Here is an 18,870-nt window from a genome sequence, read left to right on the forward strand (position 1 = left end):
CCACCCTGAGATGACTCCTTCAACAACTGTCAAATTCTGTTACCCGTGGTGTGCGATAACCAGTTTCGGCCATAACGTTGCATAGGTTCTGTATCCGGGGCGGGATCGATACACGGAGTCCCGGTATTAGGCTGCCGCTCTCACGCTATCCTCTATCCCAGGAACATGAATGAACAGACTTTCATTCCCAAAGATGTACTGCCTAGTCTGCCCTTCTCCCATTCTTCCGCTTCACTCTAGAAGCAGAATACCTACGCCCACGTAAGCAAGCTAACATGTGCAGAATGAGACGGCGAACCTGGTCCGCGAGCTTGCTGATCGTGTTCGGCGCTGGGTAGCCGAGCTCATGCAAGTGCTTTTTCATCGCTCCGATCATAGGCGCTGGGCCTGCGTAGACCTATTCAGTCGTGATCCAAGGAAAGAGGATGACAAGAGAACGCACCACACATGAGGATCTTGATGTTGTGATCTGTTGGGGGCAGGTGTTCATGGATCATCTGCTTGCTGACGAATCCCACTCCTCCTGTCCATCCCTCGGGAGGGTTATTCAGGACATAGTAGACCTTGAACCTGTGCTTATGGGCCTGGGCGAGCTCGTCCAGCTCTTTCTTCAAGAGGATATCCTCGTGGTTGACATTAGCGTAGATAAGACTGAGTTTCGTTAGGTCCAGGTGAGTCTTGAGCGCTGCACGGATGATCTGCAGCATGGGTGTGATACCAGTGCCACCGGCGATCATACCCAGCTCGCGGGAGAGAGATGCGTGGTACTTGAACTGCCCGCGGGGACCCTTGATTCGCACCTTCTGGCCAGGTTTGAGCAGGGAGATCCACTTGGATATCGCGCCCATCTCGTATGTCTACCAGAAGTGAGAAGAGCGCTTGGGAAGGGTGAGTGGGACGCACCTTGATCATCAGGTCAAAATGCCCCAGGTCGTCGTCGCTGCTCGTCGGGGTGTAGGCGCGCGTCACGACTTTGCCGTTGATCTCTGCACTGATAGAAATATGGTTCCCGATGGGGAGGCCGAGAATATCGTCCGCATGCGGGAGGGCAAACCGATACCTGCAACGGATTAGGATAAGATGTGCGAATTAGGAGGGACGCACAGAGCGGTGTTAGGCGAGACGGGGATCTTCTCCACCAGAGGGAACTCCTTCCATTCCTTGGGGTCAAGCACAGGCACGCCACGCTCTACCCTCTATCAGCATATTTCACATGTGTGAAGCAGGATGAACGGACTGCGGCCAAGGAGCCCCTTTTGCTGAGCATAGATGAGGAGAAGGACTGCCCCGACGACGAGGAGTGCGATGGGGACGAGTGGGAGTGCCATCGCTCGTTGATCTCGAGAGTACAGGATGGGAATAAGCTACCCGCGGTATACGACGGGGTAATTGTCTATGCCAGCAAGCTAGTTCTAAGGAGGAGATGGTGGTGGGGAAGAAAAGAGGAAGAGCTGTTCATCCGCGGAATTTGAGGGCCTTAGGGGACGATCTCTTTCAATGGGGAAAACAACTAAGAAAGGAATATCAAGCGCTGAATGTAATTCCCACGTGTTAAATTATCACCCGCCGAATCAGGTCAGCTTCAACGTCCACCACCGTCCACCGGCGTCCACAACCATCATTCACCTCTGGTCAACGACCAACATGGCCCGCACTCGCGACTCGACAGACTCACTCGCCTCCCTCGACTCGCACGTCTCTTCCCTCCCCTCAGTGCTGAGCCTCAGTTCGTCAGAAGAAGAGCTGCAGAGGTTACAAAAAGAATGGGATGAGCAGATGGAGCAGTTCAGGATCATCATCGAGGTCGTCGCATTGCCATTCTTTGGCAAATGGCTCGGAAGGAAGAGTGCGCATTGGGGTGGGCTGTTATCTTTCTTCCTATAACGGGGCGGGACTGAGCAGAGAACAGTATATCGAAGGTGGTTGACGATGGGATGGACGGCTAGGTTCTTCGTTGGAGAGACAATAGCACGGGAATTCGCTAGTTCGTTCTTCCTCCTCCGCTGGTTGGATCTTGCTCACTCCGCGTAGGCATCGAGGCATTCTTCACCCTCTAATAGCAAAACTGCATTTGTATTTCTACGCGGAGATCAATAACACCTGTGGGACACCATCAGGATCAGAATCTGACGAGTTCAGACAATACATGTGATGGAGTTGAACATCCACATCATGGCCAGCTCTTCGTCCATCCCAGGATGTCGCAAGTGCTGCAAGATTTAGCTCGCAAGTGGAAATACCTACACGACTGCACCTTCATTCAACGAAACAAGGCCGTGCCAACAATGTGTCATTACAATACAGATTACAGGTAGATATACACCCAGGAAAGACACCGTATTATGACACGCAAGAAAATGACTTCACCGGCGAAAGTCTACGGCATCGTCAGATCCTCCCATATGATAATTGTCAGATCGCTGTCTATCGATCCTGTCGCTATCATGTTCCTCGTCGGATGTGTCGCTGTCGCCAGTACCACGTCTACCGTGCATCAGCCTGGGACAGCATAGAATAAAGGGAAGCGCACCATCATGACCCTCCAAAACCTGTACGATCTCCCTACTCTGTAAATCCCACACATACGCCTTCCCATCCTCACTCCCACTGACGATCCACTTGCCTCCCGTAACCGAAAAGCACGAGAACAAGCAGAACGTCTGATTCCGATGGCCGACATACGTTTTCAGACAGCGCGCAGAGTGGTAGTCCCATAGCCGGATTGTGGAATCCAGCGTGGAGGAGAGGATGTATTTTCCGTTTGGGGAAAACTTGACTGATGACACTGTTGGGTTGTCGTCGTCTACGAGAGTTTTGAGACATTGGCCGGAGGCGGTATCCCATATTCGACTGTGAAAGCCGTGAGTAAATATACGAGTGGAAGAAGGGAGACGCACATGAGTCCATCGTATGAGCAGGAGACGATCATACTCCCATCTCTGTTGAAATGCGCTGCCGTGACGGGGTCTGAATGTGCCTGCAGCGTCTTCATACATTTGCCTGCGCGCACGTCAGCGTCCTTGTTGTTGTCATAGACTGAGAGTAGGCGTACCTCGTGCCACGTCCCATATCCGCAGACTCTCGTCAAAGCTCCCACTTACGAGGAGGTTACTTTGCGGGTTGTAGTTCACGCAGAATACGTAGTCTGTATGCCCTCTGAGCGTCTTGATCGCTTTCCTCTACCATGCAGTCAGCTACCATCCCACACTGCGTAAAACAGGGAATGAACGCACCTTTTCCACATTCCATATCTTCACCGTTGTATCATCACTCGCCGTCGCAATGTACTTCGAGTCCCCAGACCAAGCAAGGTCTGATATCCCCTCTGCATGCCCGGTGAGGGTAGCGATCAGGTCTCCCTCCAAAGTCCACAGCTTTACCGTGTTGTCCGCCGCTTCACGCACATGAGCTTCACGCATACCCTGCGAGCAACAAAAGACGCACAAGCACTTCCTAGGACCTTCCCATCCGGGCTGAACTTGACGCTGCTGATGCTCATCGTATGCCCCGAGAGGCGCACTTTCATCTGATAGTTTGGCCGCTGACGAGGTACGGAAATACCGAGACAGGGTTGTGGTTGCGCGGGGGTGATGTCGGCTTGTGGGGGGTGGCCGTTCACCTCCGGCGGAGGGGCGACCGCTTCTGTCATCCTTGAGAGGCTTGAAGTGCAGAGTAGCTGAGTGTGGTATGGAAGCGAACAAGTTCAAGTTCAGGGTTGAGCGCCGTTCGGCTGAGATGGTCAGTGCGTGAATTTTAAGTGGCTGTGCATTACCTAGTCATATAGAGACCCCCACTGGCGAGACTCTGTCGTCCTCTTTGTGTTCTTGATGGTCTAATGCTTCAACTCTTCTCGATGAGTCATCTTCGCATGGTTCTTTTACCACCCGCCTCTGGCATGGATTCGGCTTTGCGGTCGTTCTGTAGGCACAGCTCGACAAACTTGAAGGATTGAGAAAACACAAAACATGTCTATCTCTCTCGGCCTTGTCGCTACTACGCAGGGAAATTCACGTGGATTTCCCAGAAAGGCAACATCCTCTATCTAAGCATATACAGTACCTGCGCATCCTGCCGAGACCGGATTCTACTCTGCCGGTATGGTGTATTTCCCTCCAAAGAGAGAATACCAGGCGCCGAATGAAGACCGGTAGAGTACAATACAGTCCTTGTGCTTAATTCGGGCTGTGTTCAAGCTCTCTGGGATAAAGGCAAAGTTTTCATCTGAAGGCTTGTGAATCGCCCCTTGATGGTCTCTCGTTGCTCCCTTCTGTGAGCCACAATGGGCGCGCATATAGCCACCGTTAACAGATCAGCTGAGTTTATCAGTTTTTGCCTCAAAGAAAACGACCAGAACATTCCATCGGCCATTTTTCCGAATTATCCCAGAATCTATCGACGGCACCAACTACATCGAGACTGGACATTGCCAATTTTGGTGATATCGGAACCGAGCTGATCTGCAGCAATGGGGCGTTACAAGGCGAGAAGCAGTGAATCGTGAAAAGATGCGACACTTTCATGGCCAGTCACCGGCGGATCGAGCGAGTATTGACCTGAGGAGCAGCTTTGTTTTGTATATATAGCGCAGCTAATTTCGACTGGTGCACTCACCACCCCTTTGCTCTTTGAGATCTCCTTCCCTCTGGTTCGGTCGCCCTTGTACGTTGCTGTCTATAATCTTTGTACGGCTGCTCTCATACCGGACCCGGTTCCGACTCCTGTCGTTCCTCCCATCCGGCGGCTCTCGGTCACGAGCGTTCTGGAGCCGACAAGTTCGAGATGGTGTATGGTTTGCCCCCTGCCGGTGCCGGAACGGATTCTGCTCTGCAGCTCTCGTGCATGCTCCCTTCCACATGGGTCGGCGTTGTATGTCATTCCAGAGCACTGCCCGCCCCGTGTCCCTCACTCTTCCTTCGCGCAACTTCCAGGGGATCTCTCCGCTGGGTAGCTTGCTGTGTTTCTACATGGTGCCGACGCGCGTCCCATTGGCGACGATAAGGACATGTGTTTCCATCTCTTGTCCGCGGACTGAACCAGTTTTCTTCTTTCGAAGACGGTAAGCCCCCAGTTGTCGTTGTTGAAGCAGAGCACGATAGTGACAGTCCGCTCACGCTTTCTTATCACTCTCCTGGTTGCGGCTCAGTGAGGCGAGCTCGTGTCCTAGCCGTCACTCAGGACGAACTACTTCTGCCTGGTGTTTGGTCTGAACCGGGCTCGCCTTACTGTCCGGATTTTCACATGTATGCTATATGCGCGCATCTTCTCATACCTGCCCGACTGTATGAGGACTGGACTGGATTCTGCTGTGCAAGTGTGTCGGACGCGCCCTGTCCGGTCGCTCGCAAATGCGGTGAATTCGCCACAGCACAACCCACCCCATCTCCCTCGTCTTGAACGTTTTATCGGGCTAACCCGGTTGTTGCTACTATCTGGGTTTCAGCTCGGATTCAAGTCCGGATTGCCCCAGATAGCAGCTGTTTGCGCGCGTATTTTCACACCTGCCCGACCGGCAGGCGGATTGGGCAGGCTTGTGCTGTGTAACTACAGCATCATGTGTGCACCCCTTCAGGGCGCTCTCGCATGTTTCCTGTTCTGCAGAGCACAACCTACATCATCTCCATCGTCTTCGAAAGTTTATCGGGCCAACGCGATTCTTGCTACCCTCTGGCTTTCAACCTGGCTTCAAGCCCGGATTGCCTCAGATAGCAGCTGTTTGCTCGCATCTTTTCATACCTGCCTGACCAGCAGGTGGATTGGGCAGGCTTATGCTCTGGGACACAGCATCATGGGTGCGCCCTTTCAGGGCGCTCTCGCCTGCTGCGTGCTGTGCAGAGCATAACCCACCCCTCTCCCTCGTCTTTGAAGGTTTATCGGGCGAACCTGGTTCATGCTGCTTTCTGGCGTTCAACTAAGCTTACTGCCGGCACTCCGCATATATGCAGCTAGCTATATGCTCGCATCTTCTCATACAGCATGCCTAACTTGCAGTGAGATTGAACTGGACTGGCTTCTGCTCTGAAACTGTCACGTGTGCATCATCCGGTGGCCCTTGGACGTGACCAGGTCGGCGCACAACCCTTTCCTTAACTGTATTTGGATGTGCTTTGGATTCCTCGACCGAAGGCTACCTCACCGTGCATAAATAACCGGGTTCTTCGGTATGTATAACGCCTCGTACCCGTCATCATTCTCTCCGCCGTCCGTGTCCGCCCCATCTAGAACATTGACCACTGAAGGAAGGCATTCAACCGGCACTGGGTAAACGCTGCATACCCTTTCCGAGCATGCAGTTAGACTGTTGTTGAGTCTTCTTTGCGGCGCTGCTGGCGCCTTTCAAGGAAGGATCCACAGGATGCCTCTGTGGAACCTTCCTCGAGAGGCAGTGGATTGTTCTCTACGGATCATCCGTAGAGAACAATCCACCACATGTCCTTCACTATCACACAACAACAGCTTCTTCCGGGCAGATTTGGGCAGAAAGATAAGCAAGTACGGATGACAAACTTGTTTCTGTGTGCTTCTCGCTAGGAGCGAAGGACACGTCCATCTCTCTCCCGGCGCGTTGACTGACAACTGGTAAAGTTGGTCGCTGGCATGAGCGTGGGTAGGGATCAGTGGCAGTGTAAAGATGACATCATCGCCGCGGCCTCCGTTCGGAGAAATTGTAGTTAGGACTGGTGATTGGTCAGGGAAAGGGATAGAAAGGGCTCCGAGAAATTCCGGAGCGTTTTGGGTGTTTGTGTTGTTGTGGGAAGTGTTGAAATGGAAAGGATGATAGGGGGTGGAATTACTATGTAACGTAAATGCATTGCCAATCCCGGATTGCCCAATGAATTCTGCTATTATTCAATCTGGGACAACGTGGGGTCGGATCGGATACCACAACCACTCGGAATACGTGATAATAGAAACAGCTATAGGAGGTCTCCTTATTCCCCACACCTTCCTAACCTTCCCAACATCAGAATTCATGTATTACCTAACCATAAGCGGAGAAACCCGGAGCTGATCGTTGACTGAGTTCCCACCATTTAGGGAAAGATATCCCAAGTATGAATTGTCCGCGGCTCCCGCGTGTAAAGCGGTCAGGGTCGTATCGCCTTCTTCCCCAAGACATAATCTCAACCATGCTTTCATAATCAACCAGCGCTGCGGCTTACAGATATCCAACGTCCGGCCTACACGTAAGAAGGACGACCGGCGGTGTGCATCAGCCATTACCGGCCATATTTAGTGGGGAATTTTTGAATGCACGCAGCGAGGAGGAGGATGTCGTGCTCGTGGACGGCGAACGGTGACTGAGACTGGGGAGGTCATCCTTCTAGGGCAAAGGGATATAAGCGGGCACTCGTCGACGTCTACTCAAACAACAACAGCACTCTCCAAACACCCTCTCTGCTCAACTCTCACACAAGATATCATGTCCAAGCCCGTGTTGTACGTCTTCCTTCCTTCGGTTTGGGCTAAGGTGCCGGAGCTCGCGCTCGTCGCGCTTGGCTATCCATCCGATGCAGTCGAGAAGAAGAGCATTAACCTTGGTGCGCCTCGTTTATTCCAGAAGATGGATATATGCTGACGGGATAAACAGTCGAGGCAGAGAACCTTTCCCCCTCATTCGTCGCCATCTCCAATCCTGCCACCCTTCCCGTGCTAACCGTCGATGGTACCTCGTACACCTCCACAATCGACGTGACGCGCTACCTCGTCGAGCATGCGCCTACCCCGCACAAGGCAGGAACGCACCAAGCGTTAATCGACGCTATACACGCAGATGGGATCGACCCGAACTTCCCCTTTGTCGGCGCGCGTTGTCAAGCAGAGCTCGAGGCCAAACGTGCCGCCTTCCCAGGAACGTTCATCAAGACCCGATATGCTGCTGTAACCAAGTTCAACGAGGATGCAGACGAGGAGCTTAAGGCGTACTACGCGACCAAGCTGCCTACTCTTGGGTACTTGAACTCGATCTACACCGATGCGCCACAAGACAAGGTGGACGCGTTTGTCGACACGAGCGTGAAGCACATGCAGAGGGTGAATGAGTTCATCCTTCATACCCTGCCTACCTGCCTGCCGGAATCTGGGTTCGTCGAGGGTTCAACACCTGGAGAAGCGGACTTCCACCTCGCAGCTTGGATCGCTAGGATCTCCCTGCTTGCTGGGGCTCCTACCGCTGCTGAGGCCCAGGGCGCACTGGAGAAGGAGCTGGGGGAGAAGCTGCCGGAGAAGGTGGCGAAGTATATCGAAGCTTGGGCGGGGACGGAGGCGTGGAAGGAGGTGTATGCTGATGGGCTGCATTGAGTCGGCACTGAATGCGCGTGTGTTGTAGATCCTCTCCATTATATTGCATGCATTATAGAGAGAGCAGGAGGAAGAGGCGAGAGGTTCATGGGGTATATTGAGCTCCGGAATTCACGCCGCATCTATCCTTTCATGAAGGGAACAGATATAACAACTGCAGAGCACAGTCCAGTCCAGTCCAAGTGCAGGGGGCAAAGTATATGCAGACAGGGCTGCAAGGCTTCAGACGAGCGCTTGAAGCCTCGATCGATACACGCAGTTTGAACCTCTGTGCGCGGAGTTCTACAGACCACCAGACACATGGCAAGAGACGAGCATGGAACGCGGATTTCAGCAAAAATCAGGTTGTTCAAGCAAGATATCGCCCCCGAGGCAACCTCTATTGCCGTGCTCCCCTGCCCCACTTCCGCTTCTGGAGGTGGTGGACGAGAGACTTGGCCCGGTTCGCAGAGAGGACCACGCCCGGGCAGGTTCTCTGGGGCCAAGCCTTCCAGGCGTAACATACAATCTCTAACCACAATCGACCCTAGTCCCGACGGATAGAGAGGAGACAGGCGGGCCGGGGTGCCTTCAGAGATGTCGCACAGTAGCCCCGCGAGAGTGTTCCGATGAAATCCCTATGCGTGAAGCAAGAATGATCAAGTCAGAACTAGGCGGAGATGCTACAGTGCTGGTCGATGAAAGTAGGATCAAGTAAGCCTCATTGTAGTAGATGAGATCAACTGACATCGAGCACGCAGACGGTACGGGGCGAACATTCGAAGGGCGAAAGAGAAGATATCGTGACGAGTCCATCTGACCGTGATATTCATACAAAAGAAAAACTCACTCAGTGTCACTACTCGCTCAATAATCGCCATTCAGATGATGGACGACGACAGTTCTCTGCATCTGCTCACGATGAGCTCCTTCTGTTGTTGCCATGCTAGATCTCCGTAAATCAACTCGGTTCCGAGATAGCCAAAACTGGTAATATCGACTACTCGATATGGATATGCTTGGTGTCGTCCACATGTTTTGTCAATATCTCCAGTAGAGTGGCCCATGGAATGTTCTGGTCGCATTCGATGAAGAGACTTGGGTGGTTGAAATAGGTAACACCAAGCGTTTTATGGAATCACATGGTCAAAATCGATTCCGGACACAGCTCGAATATATCAGCACATGTCACGAGTGAGATTCTCTTTCTCCATCTTTTGCTTTGAATCGGGTGAACGTCCCTGCTTGTTGGGTTGTGTTCTGCAGCACCTGAGATGCAAACCGTCTTTCCTTCTTGGATGAAGGACCACAAGTGACCAGAAGACTACAGAATATCGTAAAGGAAAGAATGAATGCAAGAATCACGCCGTGTCCACAGAATCCAATCCCAGGATCAGAGTGACAGAGCGGCGGAATGGTCGTCCTGGCTGCGGATAGTTGGAGGAAGCCTGTGTCAAAGGATCGGCACCGATAGGCATCGGACATAGCTGCACAGCCACATTCCCCATGTTTGGCGCGTCAAGGAGACCCTAACTTGATGTTGTACCTCCATCGAGCTCATGTTTACCCTCTCTGCTTATGTACATGTGCATCGAATACCAGTCAACACCTAGTCATGAAAATAGCCCTCTCCTGGATCACTCGGAAATGCGACTATCGGAATGCTGATTAGGGTCAAGGTCACGCGAGAAGGAGCTCAAACTGCGCGGCGAAGCTGCTTACACCGCTGATGCTGATCTTTCTCCTCACAACGAAGAAGGACATCAATCCTTTCATCAGATCCTGCTGTCCTTTAGGTGACGAAGCAGTCAACAATCCGATGATTTTGCACCTGTCCGTGCCCCCCGGAGCCTAGTCCCTCGAGGGAGGTTAAGGGTCCGCAACTGTTCGCGTTTCAGCTGTGACTTGCATCAGTTGCCGGCAGTGCATGAGCGTTTGGATGCATACGGAGGTGTATGCGCCCACGATTCTCCTCGACACTGTGTTTCTTGGCATTGAGCGGGCAGCAACCAACATCTGATCCTGCAGGAGAAATCAAAAAGAAGAGTCTCTAACGCGCTGATGTGACTGGATGTTCCGAAGGCGCAATCTGGCTGCGCTTTTCGACTGGACGCTGAACCTGGCATTGTGCACCTGTCTCGGGACTTGTTGAGGAGGATCAACAGAACTCTGCAGCATAGCAGGGCGATGTGAATCGTTCATTTCGCTCGCTTTCTCCTTCCTTGCACAGCGTGCTGCGTCTACTCCGGTGATGTTGTCTTATTCGGTTGGCTGAAAAGATGTTTGTTGGGAGCAAAACGCGGGGTTGGTTGAACCCTTACGGCGCTGCTGCCCTCCGCCTTCTTCTGACTCTGCCTCCCTCTGGCTCTGCTCGCGTGGCGCGGGGAGAAGCACGATTTGTTCCGCACACGCTGAACACCATCATTTCCACCCCTCGCTCAACTGGATGTACTGGACGTATAAAACTGGACCTGTCAGCGCTCGTTAATCTACAGGCTGGTCCTCTCACACATCTACTCCACTTGTGCAGGTCACTCGACTCCAATCTCACTGATCTCTACCTTACTCTTCTATCAACGATCCCTACATCCCAACACAACACAACCCACCACTACAACACAACAATGCCTTCCACTCGCACTGCCATCATCCTCGCCCTCAGCGCCACTGCTGTTCTCGCTGCCCCTCTCCGTGACAGCTTCTCCTCCTCTTCCTCCACCTACGGCTACGGCGCCGGCTCCGGTATCCGCGGTGCTGAGCGTGAGATCCGCCGCGAGGAGCGCAAGATCGAGAGGCTTGAGGACAAGGTCCGTGGTGAGATTCACCAGGTCCACCGCCTGGAGAGGAATGAGCGCCGGATCGAAGCGGGCCTCGAGCGCACTTCCCGCCGCCCCAACCTTGCCCCTATCGACACGGCCCGCTCCCGCCAACCCTCCCTGCGCACTCCGTCCTCTGGCAGGCTCAGCTCGAACCTTCGCACCCCGTCCTCCGGCAGGCTCAGCTCGAACCTTCGCACCCCGTCCTCCGGCAGGCTCAGCTCAAACCTTCGCACCCCGTCTTCCAGCCTTCGTACCCCTTCCACCGGCCTCCGCACGCCCAACACCGTTCGGAAGACCCCTGTCACCCAAAACAACCTTAACGTTGCTGCTGCCCTGAAGAAGGCTTTGACCACGGCAAAGAAGGCGGCTCCTAAGACCCCCATCACCGCAAAGACCCCCGTGAAGGCGGCTCCCAAGATCCCTGCGAAGGCGGCGCCCAAGACCCCGGTCAAGGCTCCAGTCAAGGCGGCTCCCAAGACCCCGGCCAAGCAGCCCACCACCTCCACTAAGCCTGCTGTGAAGACCCCGGCCAAGCCTACAACCTCGGCCAAGCCGGCGACGAAGGCTCCTGCGAACAAGCCTACCACTGTTAAGGCGGCCCCTAAGACTCCCACCACCCCGAAGACGCCGGTCAAGGCTCCCGTCAAGGCCCCTGTCAAGCCCACCACTGTGAAGGCGGCACCTAAGACGCTCACCACGCCCAGGACGCCCACTACCCCTAGGACGCCCACTACCCCTAGGACGCCCACTACCCCTAGGACGCCCACTACCCCTAGGACGCCTACCACGCCCAGGACGCCCACCTCCCGGCTTTCGGCTGAGCGTGGTGAGCTCCGTAACACTCTCCGGAAGGAGCGCACTGCTGCGGCTGAGTTGAGGCACGAGGAGCACAAGCTGGAGAGGACTGAGGACAGGCTCCTACGCACGGAGCGCAAGCTTGAGCGTGAGGAGCGCAGGCTCGGTGCTGACCTGCGGGCTGAGCGCAGGCTCGAGTCTGGCCGTGAATATGGCCGGGAGAGCTCGAGGCGGTTCCTGGCTAGGGATGGGGAGGATGACGATATGTTCTGGGCTAGGGATGATGAGAACCTGGAGGAGCTCGACTGAGCTGTCCTTTGGTTATCACCTACGAGAGACATTTAGGATGTGATACGCAATTTTTTGTAGTCAATGCCATTGCGTTTGAGCCTTAACCCTTCCCCGCTATGTTTTCATTAATCTGTGCATGCGCTCACTATGTCCTCCTCAGTGTCAGTCTTGAGTAGTGAAATTGTCCAAAAAAAGACACAGCCACTGGTTGTAATTGTTCCTCCAACTTGAAAACACAGCAATACTTTTGCATTATTTCCCACCATTCTCATCCTATTAATTGGGAGTGAGAAATAACAGCAGGTCTATGTGGACACGCTGCGAGCGTGCGACGCTCTATCTCGACTTCCTTGCGCCCACTCTCCATACGCCGGCGACACGAAAACCTACAAGGCGGACATGTTCTCGACTTGGGCAGGCGGTGAATGGGAGGGCATCAAGTTCTTCCACACGTACACTTTCGGCATTAGTCGAAGAGCTACATACAGACCGTCAACATGCGCCTGATGCGAAATCCCCACCAGCTCAACCGTCAAGAAAGCAGGCACGTCCACAGTCCAAACCGCTGCGCGAGATCCACGGCGCGTACTCGTATAACGTTCCTTTGGACATGCCGTACTCGCAATTTGCATTGGCGAGACAGGCGGATGCGGTTCAGTTTGATGTGCTTATGGGGCGTCAACTTGTTGGGAAGAAGGGCGGGAGGATGGCGAGAGCGAAGGGAGGCTTTGACGTTTGGCACAAGGGGGAGGGGAAGGTTGCGCCGGGGGCTCCGAACACATTGGGCACGAAAGGCAGCGATGTCGAGGAGGTCGAGGAGGATGACTCAGTAAATGGAGAAGGCTCAGGCGCGCTCACTATTACGGAACTTCGACTTCTCCTCCTCGAACCTACACTCCATCCCTCCTTCCTCCTACACCTGCGACCGCTCGTCAAGCAGCTCACGCAGCGCGACGTCGCCGGAATAACCCAATTTCTATGTGATCCTTCGAAGTGCACCGACTCCTTTCCTTCCCCGTCTGGGATCCCCTGGCCGCAAGACAGCGGCAAGCAGGGGGACATGCCCCCCGAACAAGTAGAGCTCGAGCTCGCCCTGCACTGTATCCATCGCTCAACAAAAGCACATGCGCCAGCACTGAGAACAGTCATGCTTCGCCATCGTGCGCGGGGCTCGGAAGGGGATGCGATGGTCCAGCGCTGCTGGGACGAGTTCATCCGTGTCCGGGGGGGAAAGCGCGGGATCGACCATCTTACCGGCCCCAACGTCCGGGAGATAGTAACTATCTACCTGAGCATGCTAGCCTCCCGCGCTGTCCTAGGGTTCGACTTTCCAGATAAGATCAGGCACCCTCTACCGCCGAGCTTAGAAATCCCCTTCTTCGCAGAAGCGCTCGAGATAGGCCTGCGGATCGGCAAACCCAGCCGGGGTGGTTCAAGACCGGGCCAGCCCTTAGAACTCGGCCTGGCAGACGTCGTCCTCGCACCATACCTCGACCCGTCCGAGCGGAACACGCTGCTCAACTGGCTTGGGGCGATCCAGTACGCTCGCCTTGCGCGGGATGGGAGGAAGTTGTATCTGTACATCCAGATGCTGGCGAGGAACAAGAAGCTGACAGAGGTCTGGGAGCTGTGGGTCCGCACAGAGGAGGCGGTGGCCGGCGGTTGGGCGGTGTTCTCGAGTGGGTCGAAGGGGGAGGCGACGGGCTTAGCTTATTGGGATGGGAAGACCGGGGTGGAGGAAAATGAGGAGGAGTTGGAGGAGGAGGCGCGGAAGGAGCAGGAACGAGTGGATTCCTATTCTGAGGGCGAAGACGGGTATGATGAAGATGCGGCAAGTGCTGAAGATGCTGGGTTTTCAGCTGAAAACGTCGATCATCCAGAGGTGGAAGCGGAAGGCGAGCTGGAAAAGTTGGAAAAGAAGCTTCACTTCGTGGAAATCCAATTGGCCGATTTAGAAAACGACGCCGTGGTCAAGTTACCCATCAACGACCAGGTCACCCCGAAACCCGCTACAAAGAACCCAGAAAAATCCCTATTCCCCATTTCTATCGTCACCCCCGTGCAGACCGCCTTCCTCTCCTCCTTCCTCCTCCTCCACAGGCCTGACCTCACCACCGCCATCCTCACCCGTCTCCAAGCAAGCAAGATCAAGCTCACCACACACCATTTCTCTGCCCTCCTCTCTGGGTTTGCAAAACGCAATATGTGGGCAGAGGCGCATCGCACATGGGTGATGATGGAGAAGCAAGGCGTGGAACGGGACCGGGTGAGCTGGAATGGGTGGCTCCAGACACTCTTTGGCGATAAGCAGTGGAGGTTGGGGCTGCAGGAGTTTAAGAAGATGAGGGAGATATTCCCAGAGCCTGGGGAGGGCCCTGCCGCTAAGCGGAAAGGGAAAAGTGCACCTGTCAAGGGTAACACCGCGGACAAAGAGCCCCTCGGCGTGGGCATCAAAGTGTGGAATACGGTGCTACACGGGCTGTTCGCCAACGACCGAACAGAAGAAGCACGCCTTCTGTGGAGGGAGATGCATCGCCTCGGCCAGGTCAACATTGTCTCCTACAACACTGTGCTCAAGTTCCAGGCTCGAAAGGCTGACTGGGCTGGCGTCGCACGCTCCCTCCGTGGGCTGAAAGAGGAAGGCATGACGCCCGATGCATATACGTACACGACCATCCTCGAGGCTGTTGCTGCGCGACCGAAGGGGCCTGGCAGGATGGGTGTGACTAGGGGCGAGGCGCGCATCGATAGTGTACAACAGGGAGTACATATGGTCCTGAGCAGCATGCGAGAAGATGGTGTCAAGGCAAACGAGGTTATGGTTGGGAAGATCATTGATGTGATGGTCAATGGTGGACGGGAGGAGAACATCCGTGCGACGATGGCTCTGCTCGAGGAGCTCGAGTTGTCCGAAGACCGTATGTTGCCACCCGTATCTGGAGGATCAAGCGAGGATCCGAACAGCACCGCGTTGATGGTCAAGGAGCTATCGATGGACAATCCGGGCAGCCACCTGAATGAGATTATCTACACCTCTTGCATCGTCGGTATCATGCGATCGACCCTGGACTCGGCCACCAAGCGTGATCTTGCTGCTCAGCTGCTGCAACGGATGCGCGCACGAAACATTGGAGCCAATCGTGTAACCTATCATGTGCTCATTCGAGGTTGCTTCGACGGTCGGGCACCAGCAGAAGCTATGAGCCTCTGGCGGGAGCAGCGGTCGTCCGGTTTGAGCAACAAGGACACCTACTATCTTATCATGCGCGGCCTACTCAACCTGAAGCCGAACTACGACTCTTCACGAGTATCCAAACAGGCTGTCACAAACTCGTTCATTCAGAGTCTCAGCCCGTCAGACAAGTGGGAAGTGCCCGACGGGACGCGAGAAGGTTGGATCCAGGAGCTTGCCACCGCTCTGGAAAAAGACCTGGTCGAGCTGGTCGGATCCTTGAGAAGCGCCTGGAACAGTTTAATTGCTTCTAGGCCCCAATACGCTGAGCTTGACGAATTTTCATGAAATGCTAGATTTGGTGAAACGATCTTTTCCTGGGTACTTGTCACATGATGTGCATTAGAACAGAGGCAGCGCAGAGCTGCGTAGTATAATCAAGATATACACCTATGCCATCGCGACATCCCCATCGTCAAGTAGCCAGTCGTGCATCTGCCCCAACACGTGGTCTACTACATAACTGTCCTGCACAAGCCGCTCCGCTCTCGCATAATGTCGTTCCGTGTATGGTAAGAGCCCATCGATGAGTTCTTTGAGTGACACGTCTGTTTTTCGCTTCTGCACGTCCTCCTCACCGTCTATGTTCATCTCCGGCTTGTCATTCTTCTGGGAAGAGAAAGCGTTGGTGATATCCTCCGCTGTGTGAAGTTTGAACACAGCGTGCAGTATGAGCTGAGCAATCGGGCTCGTCCGAGCCGTGGCGTTCCAATTCCGCACATGCTTGAGCAGGGAGACAAGATCCGCCTGGCCCAAGGTTTTGATCACCTGGTCAACCTCTGGGCTGCCGGTGATGCTCTTCTTCCCAGGAGCACGGGCAGCGTTGATCGTCGTAACCAGGTTCAAGAGCCGCTTGGGCTGGTTCATCGACAAAGCGAGAAGGATAGCGCTTCTGTAGTCCTTGAGCGAGACGTAGTTGAGGAAATCCTGCTCGTGCGCTACTTCGGCTATGCGCGACTCTTCGGCTGCGATGGCTTCTTCCTCCGTGCTGTCATGCCAGAAGGTGATCACACTGTCCGCTCCGGCAGAGACGATCGTAGACTCGTCTTTCGACACCGCGAGTGCCCATATCTAGATGTTGTCAGCGCAACGTCTCCGATGGAAAGAACGGGACGAACCCGGTCATCGTGGTTGTCCAGGCTCGTGACACATTCTTCCTCCTTCACATTCCACAGCTTGACAAGCCCGTCACTCGCCGCGCTCACGAGCTGCATACCAGCGCTCAAGAAGTCCACCCTGAGGACAGAATTCGTATGTCCCTCAAACGTCTACACGCAGCACCCACCGTCAGCTCCTCCCTACCAAGCACCAACAAACCACCCCGCGCGCGCACCTTCAAGCAGCTGAAATCCTGCAAACTCCAGAGCCGGATCGTCTTATCCCCGCTCCCACTAGCGAGCACCCGATCGTTCCTGCCAAACCTGACCGTCCACACTCCCCTCTTATGCCCCCTACACGTGCCCAACAGCTTCAGGTCGCCCTCCGCGTGCTGGCCGTTCCTTACCTTGGCCGTGTAGTCGATTTCGTACACTTTGACCGTCTTGTCCTGGCTGGCAGAGGCGAGGAGCTTGTCGTTAGGCGCGATATCGAGCGCGTTTATATCCTTTTCATGAGCTTTGAGGGTGGTGAGACTTTTGGGCCTGGAGGGCTCGGAGGGCCAGGTACCGTCAGCCTGGGGAAGGAGGGCGGACAGGTCCCAGAGTTTGATCGTCCGGTCTTGGGAGCCGGTGATGAGGAATCCTAGGTCCTGGGAAGGCGGGAGGCGGGAGAGGACGACAGCCCCGACGGACTCGGCGTGCCCGTCGCATATCCCGACACAGCGCCATTCCGCGCCTTGTGTTTCCTGGGACTCGGCCGGTGGCGGACAGAGTGCCCAGAGCCGGGCGGAGCGGTCTTTCCCCCCTGAGGCTAGGATCTTCCCCCCGCTAGAACCAGCAAGGGAAAGTACCATATCCCCGTGCCCCGGGAGGAGGCGGGCGTCGTTCGTTGCCGTATTGTACACCCTGATCAAGGACGAGTTTGTCGCTATCGCCAGGTGGGTATCTTCTGTTGTCGGGTCGGCAGGCTCGGGCATGCCGGTGCTGGGTGCGAGAGGGGAGAGGAAAACAGCATCGACGATCGAGTCGTTGTACCCTACCAACTGCTGTGTCGGCAGTCCAGTAGCAATAGAATGGAACAAGATATTCTGGTCAGCATGTACGCTGACCAAGCTGCCTATGGCGGGTAAGTACCTGGGGGAACCATCTCAGCTGGGGGATTTTCCGAGCGAGGGGGGGGGGGCATACAGAGCATCAACGATCTCCCTCTCTTCCCCAGCAGCGACAGATCCAAGCACGAGCAGCTTCTTCCCCTCACTCGCGTCCCACACGCTCAGTCCTCCACCAGCAACAGCAGCCCACAACCTCAGCCTTCCCCCAACGTCCTTCCCCCTCCCAGCACCCCTGACATCCTCCTCACTTCGGACGATTCCCGCGGCCTCGCACGACCCTCCGAGAGGGATAGTCTTTGCTAGCTCTGCCTTCTTCCCCTTCCCCTTCCCTTTCTTTTGAGAAGTTTGAGTACCAGAGATGTCCCAGATGAGGAGCACACCGTCCCTCCCCCCGCTGACGAGCCATTTCCCGTCCGCACTGACATCAAGCCCTCTAACAGCACTCACATGTCCTTCCAGCAGCTGGTGCTTCTTCCCCGCGCCCCCTTCACCCTCATCCGGGGAAGGATCAAGCTCCCAAACCCGAACTCGGGAATCCACACTCCCGGTGACCAACTGCCTCACCCTCCCCGCCCCATATCCATCCCCATCCCCACGCTTCGCACCCATAGCATCCACAAAAGGCATGTTAAATCTCAGCGCCGAAACGACACCCCCATGTCCGCGAAAGACGTGCGTCACGTACCCCTGGAGAATGTCCCAGACTTTGACGACTCCGTCCGCTGAGCCAGAAGCGAGGAGCGTGCTTGTCCGATCTACAGTACACGTATGCACGGGCGCGTCGTGTGATCTCGCTATCTGCCGCAGGGGCGGTACGGGGGGAGGGGAAGATCCCGATCCCGACCCCTGCGCCAGAGGAAGGGCAAGCGGCGGCAGTTCATAAATCCTCAAAGCCAAGCTTTGATAAAATACACACAGGTGCCTCCCGGAGGGCGAAAGACAGAGCGCTGTGATCCCGCTAGAGTCGCCTTGGAAGGTACATCCTACTGACCCGGTGTGGACGGATGTGAGCCGCGCTTCGGGACCGAGGAGGGTGATGATATGTCCTCCTGAGGGGGTGAGGGCGATTGGGCCACCGGTGTGTAGGGGAGTTAGGGCGCGCTGGATTTTGTACCTTTTACATGAGGTCAGTGATTTTGGGAATGGAATGCAAAAAAAAATGGAGTTGGAATGGTTGGACGTACGAAGTCTTTAATTTTGGAGGTCGGTGTGTCCCAGAAAAGGCCATCGCCGTCGTGTTGTGTGCA

General features: G+C 55.0%; 7 protein-coding genes across 7 annotated transcripts; 4 read left to right on the forward strand and 3 right to left on the reverse strand.

Moving 5' to 3' along the window:
• Window positions 1–100: 100 nt before the first annotated feature.
• DACRYDRAFT_24774 (ferredoxin reductase-like C-terminal NADP-linked domain-containing protein) lies at window positions 101–1,423 on the reverse strand. Its single transcript, XM_040773846.1, has 6 exons — window positions 1,238–1,423; window positions 1,105–1,189; window positions 904–1,060; window positions 443–857; window positions 299–387; window positions 101–251 (listed from the first exon to the last, which is right to left on the reverse strand). The coding sequence occupies exons 1-6, from the start codon at window positions 1,326–1,328 to the stop codon at window positions 237–239; spliced, it is 852 nt and encodes a 283-aa protein (XP_040624700.1). The 5' UTR covers window positions 1,329–1,423; the 3' UTR covers window positions 101–236.
• A 221-nt stretch (window positions 1,424–1,644) lies between these two features.
• Window positions 1,645–2,057, forward strand: DACRYDRAFT_111320 (uncharacterized protein; the record flags this gene model as incomplete). Its single annotated transcript, XM_040769211.1, has 3 exons — window positions 1,645–1,858; window positions 1,910–1,984; window positions 2,032–2,057. 3 exons carry the CDS (start codon window positions 1,645–1,647, stop codon window positions 2,055–2,057), a joined length of 315 nt encoding a protein of 104 aa, XP_040624701.1.
• A 320-nt stretch (window positions 2,058–2,377) lies between these two features.
• DACRYDRAFT_111321 (WD40 repeat-like protein) lies at window positions 2,378–3,649 on the reverse strand (the record flags this gene model as incomplete). Its single annotated transcript, XM_040769212.1, has 6 exons — window positions 2,378–2,484; window positions 2,531–2,850; window positions 2,898–3,000; window positions 3,053–3,179; window positions 3,234–3,394; window positions 3,445–3,649. 6 exons carry the CDS (start codon window positions 3,647–3,649, stop codon window positions 2,378–2,380), a joined length of 1,023 nt encoding a protein of 340 aa, XP_040624702.1.
• Window positions 3,650–7,273: 3,624 nt separating this feature from the next.
• Window positions 7,274–8,345, forward strand: DACRYDRAFT_71470 (uncharacterized protein). Its single transcript, XM_040775945.1, has 2 exons — window positions 7,274–7,538; window positions 7,589–8,345. The coding sequence occupies exons 1-2, from the start codon at window positions 7,421–7,423 to the stop codon at window positions 8,296–8,298; spliced, it is 828 nt and encodes a 275-aa protein (XP_040624703.1). The 5' UTR covers window positions 7,274–7,420; the 3' UTR covers window positions 8,299–8,345.
• Window positions 8,346–10,585: 2,240 nt separating this feature from the next.
• Window positions 10,586–12,274, forward strand: DACRYDRAFT_102141 (uncharacterized protein). The gene has a single exon (XM_040767612.1). The coding sequence runs from the start codon at window positions 10,902–10,904 to the stop codon at window positions 12,198–12,200; it is 1,299 nt and encodes a 432-aa protein (XP_040624704.1). The 5' UTR covers window positions 10,586–10,901; the 3' UTR covers window positions 12,201–12,274.
• Window positions 12,275–14,730: 2,456 nt separating this feature from the next.
• Window positions 14,731–15,459, forward strand: DACRYDRAFT_39628 (uncharacterized protein; the record flags this gene model as incomplete). The annotated part of the gene is made up of 3 exons (XM_040774464.1): window positions 14,731–14,868; window positions 14,920–15,104; window positions 15,192–15,459. Coding segments are annotated over 3 exons (591 nt in total), but the record flags the coding sequence as incomplete, so codon positions are not given.
• Window positions 15,460–15,804: 345 nt separating this feature from the next.
• DACRYDRAFT_111325 (WD40 repeat-like protein) lies at window positions 15,805–18,851 on the reverse strand (the record flags this gene model as incomplete). Its single annotated transcript, XM_040769213.1, has 5 exons — window positions 15,805–16,485; window positions 16,533–16,682; window positions 16,748–17,645; window positions 17,700–18,737; window positions 18,808–18,851. 5 exons carry the CDS (start codon window positions 18,849–18,851, stop codon window positions 15,805–15,807), a joined length of 2,811 nt encoding a protein of 936 aa, XP_040624706.1.
• Window positions 18,852–18,870: the final 19 nt, after the last annotated feature.

The sequence above is a fragment of the Dacryopinax primogenitus genome, assembly GCF_000292625.1.
Source record: "Dacryopinax primogenitus strain DJM-731 SS1 chromosome Unknown DACRYscaffold_21, whole genome shotgun sequence".
In the NCBI taxonomy this organism is placed as follows: domain Eukaryota; kingdom Fungi; phylum Basidiomycota; class Dacrymycetes; order Dacrymycetales; family Dacrymycetaceae; genus Dacryopinax; species Dacryopinax primogenitus.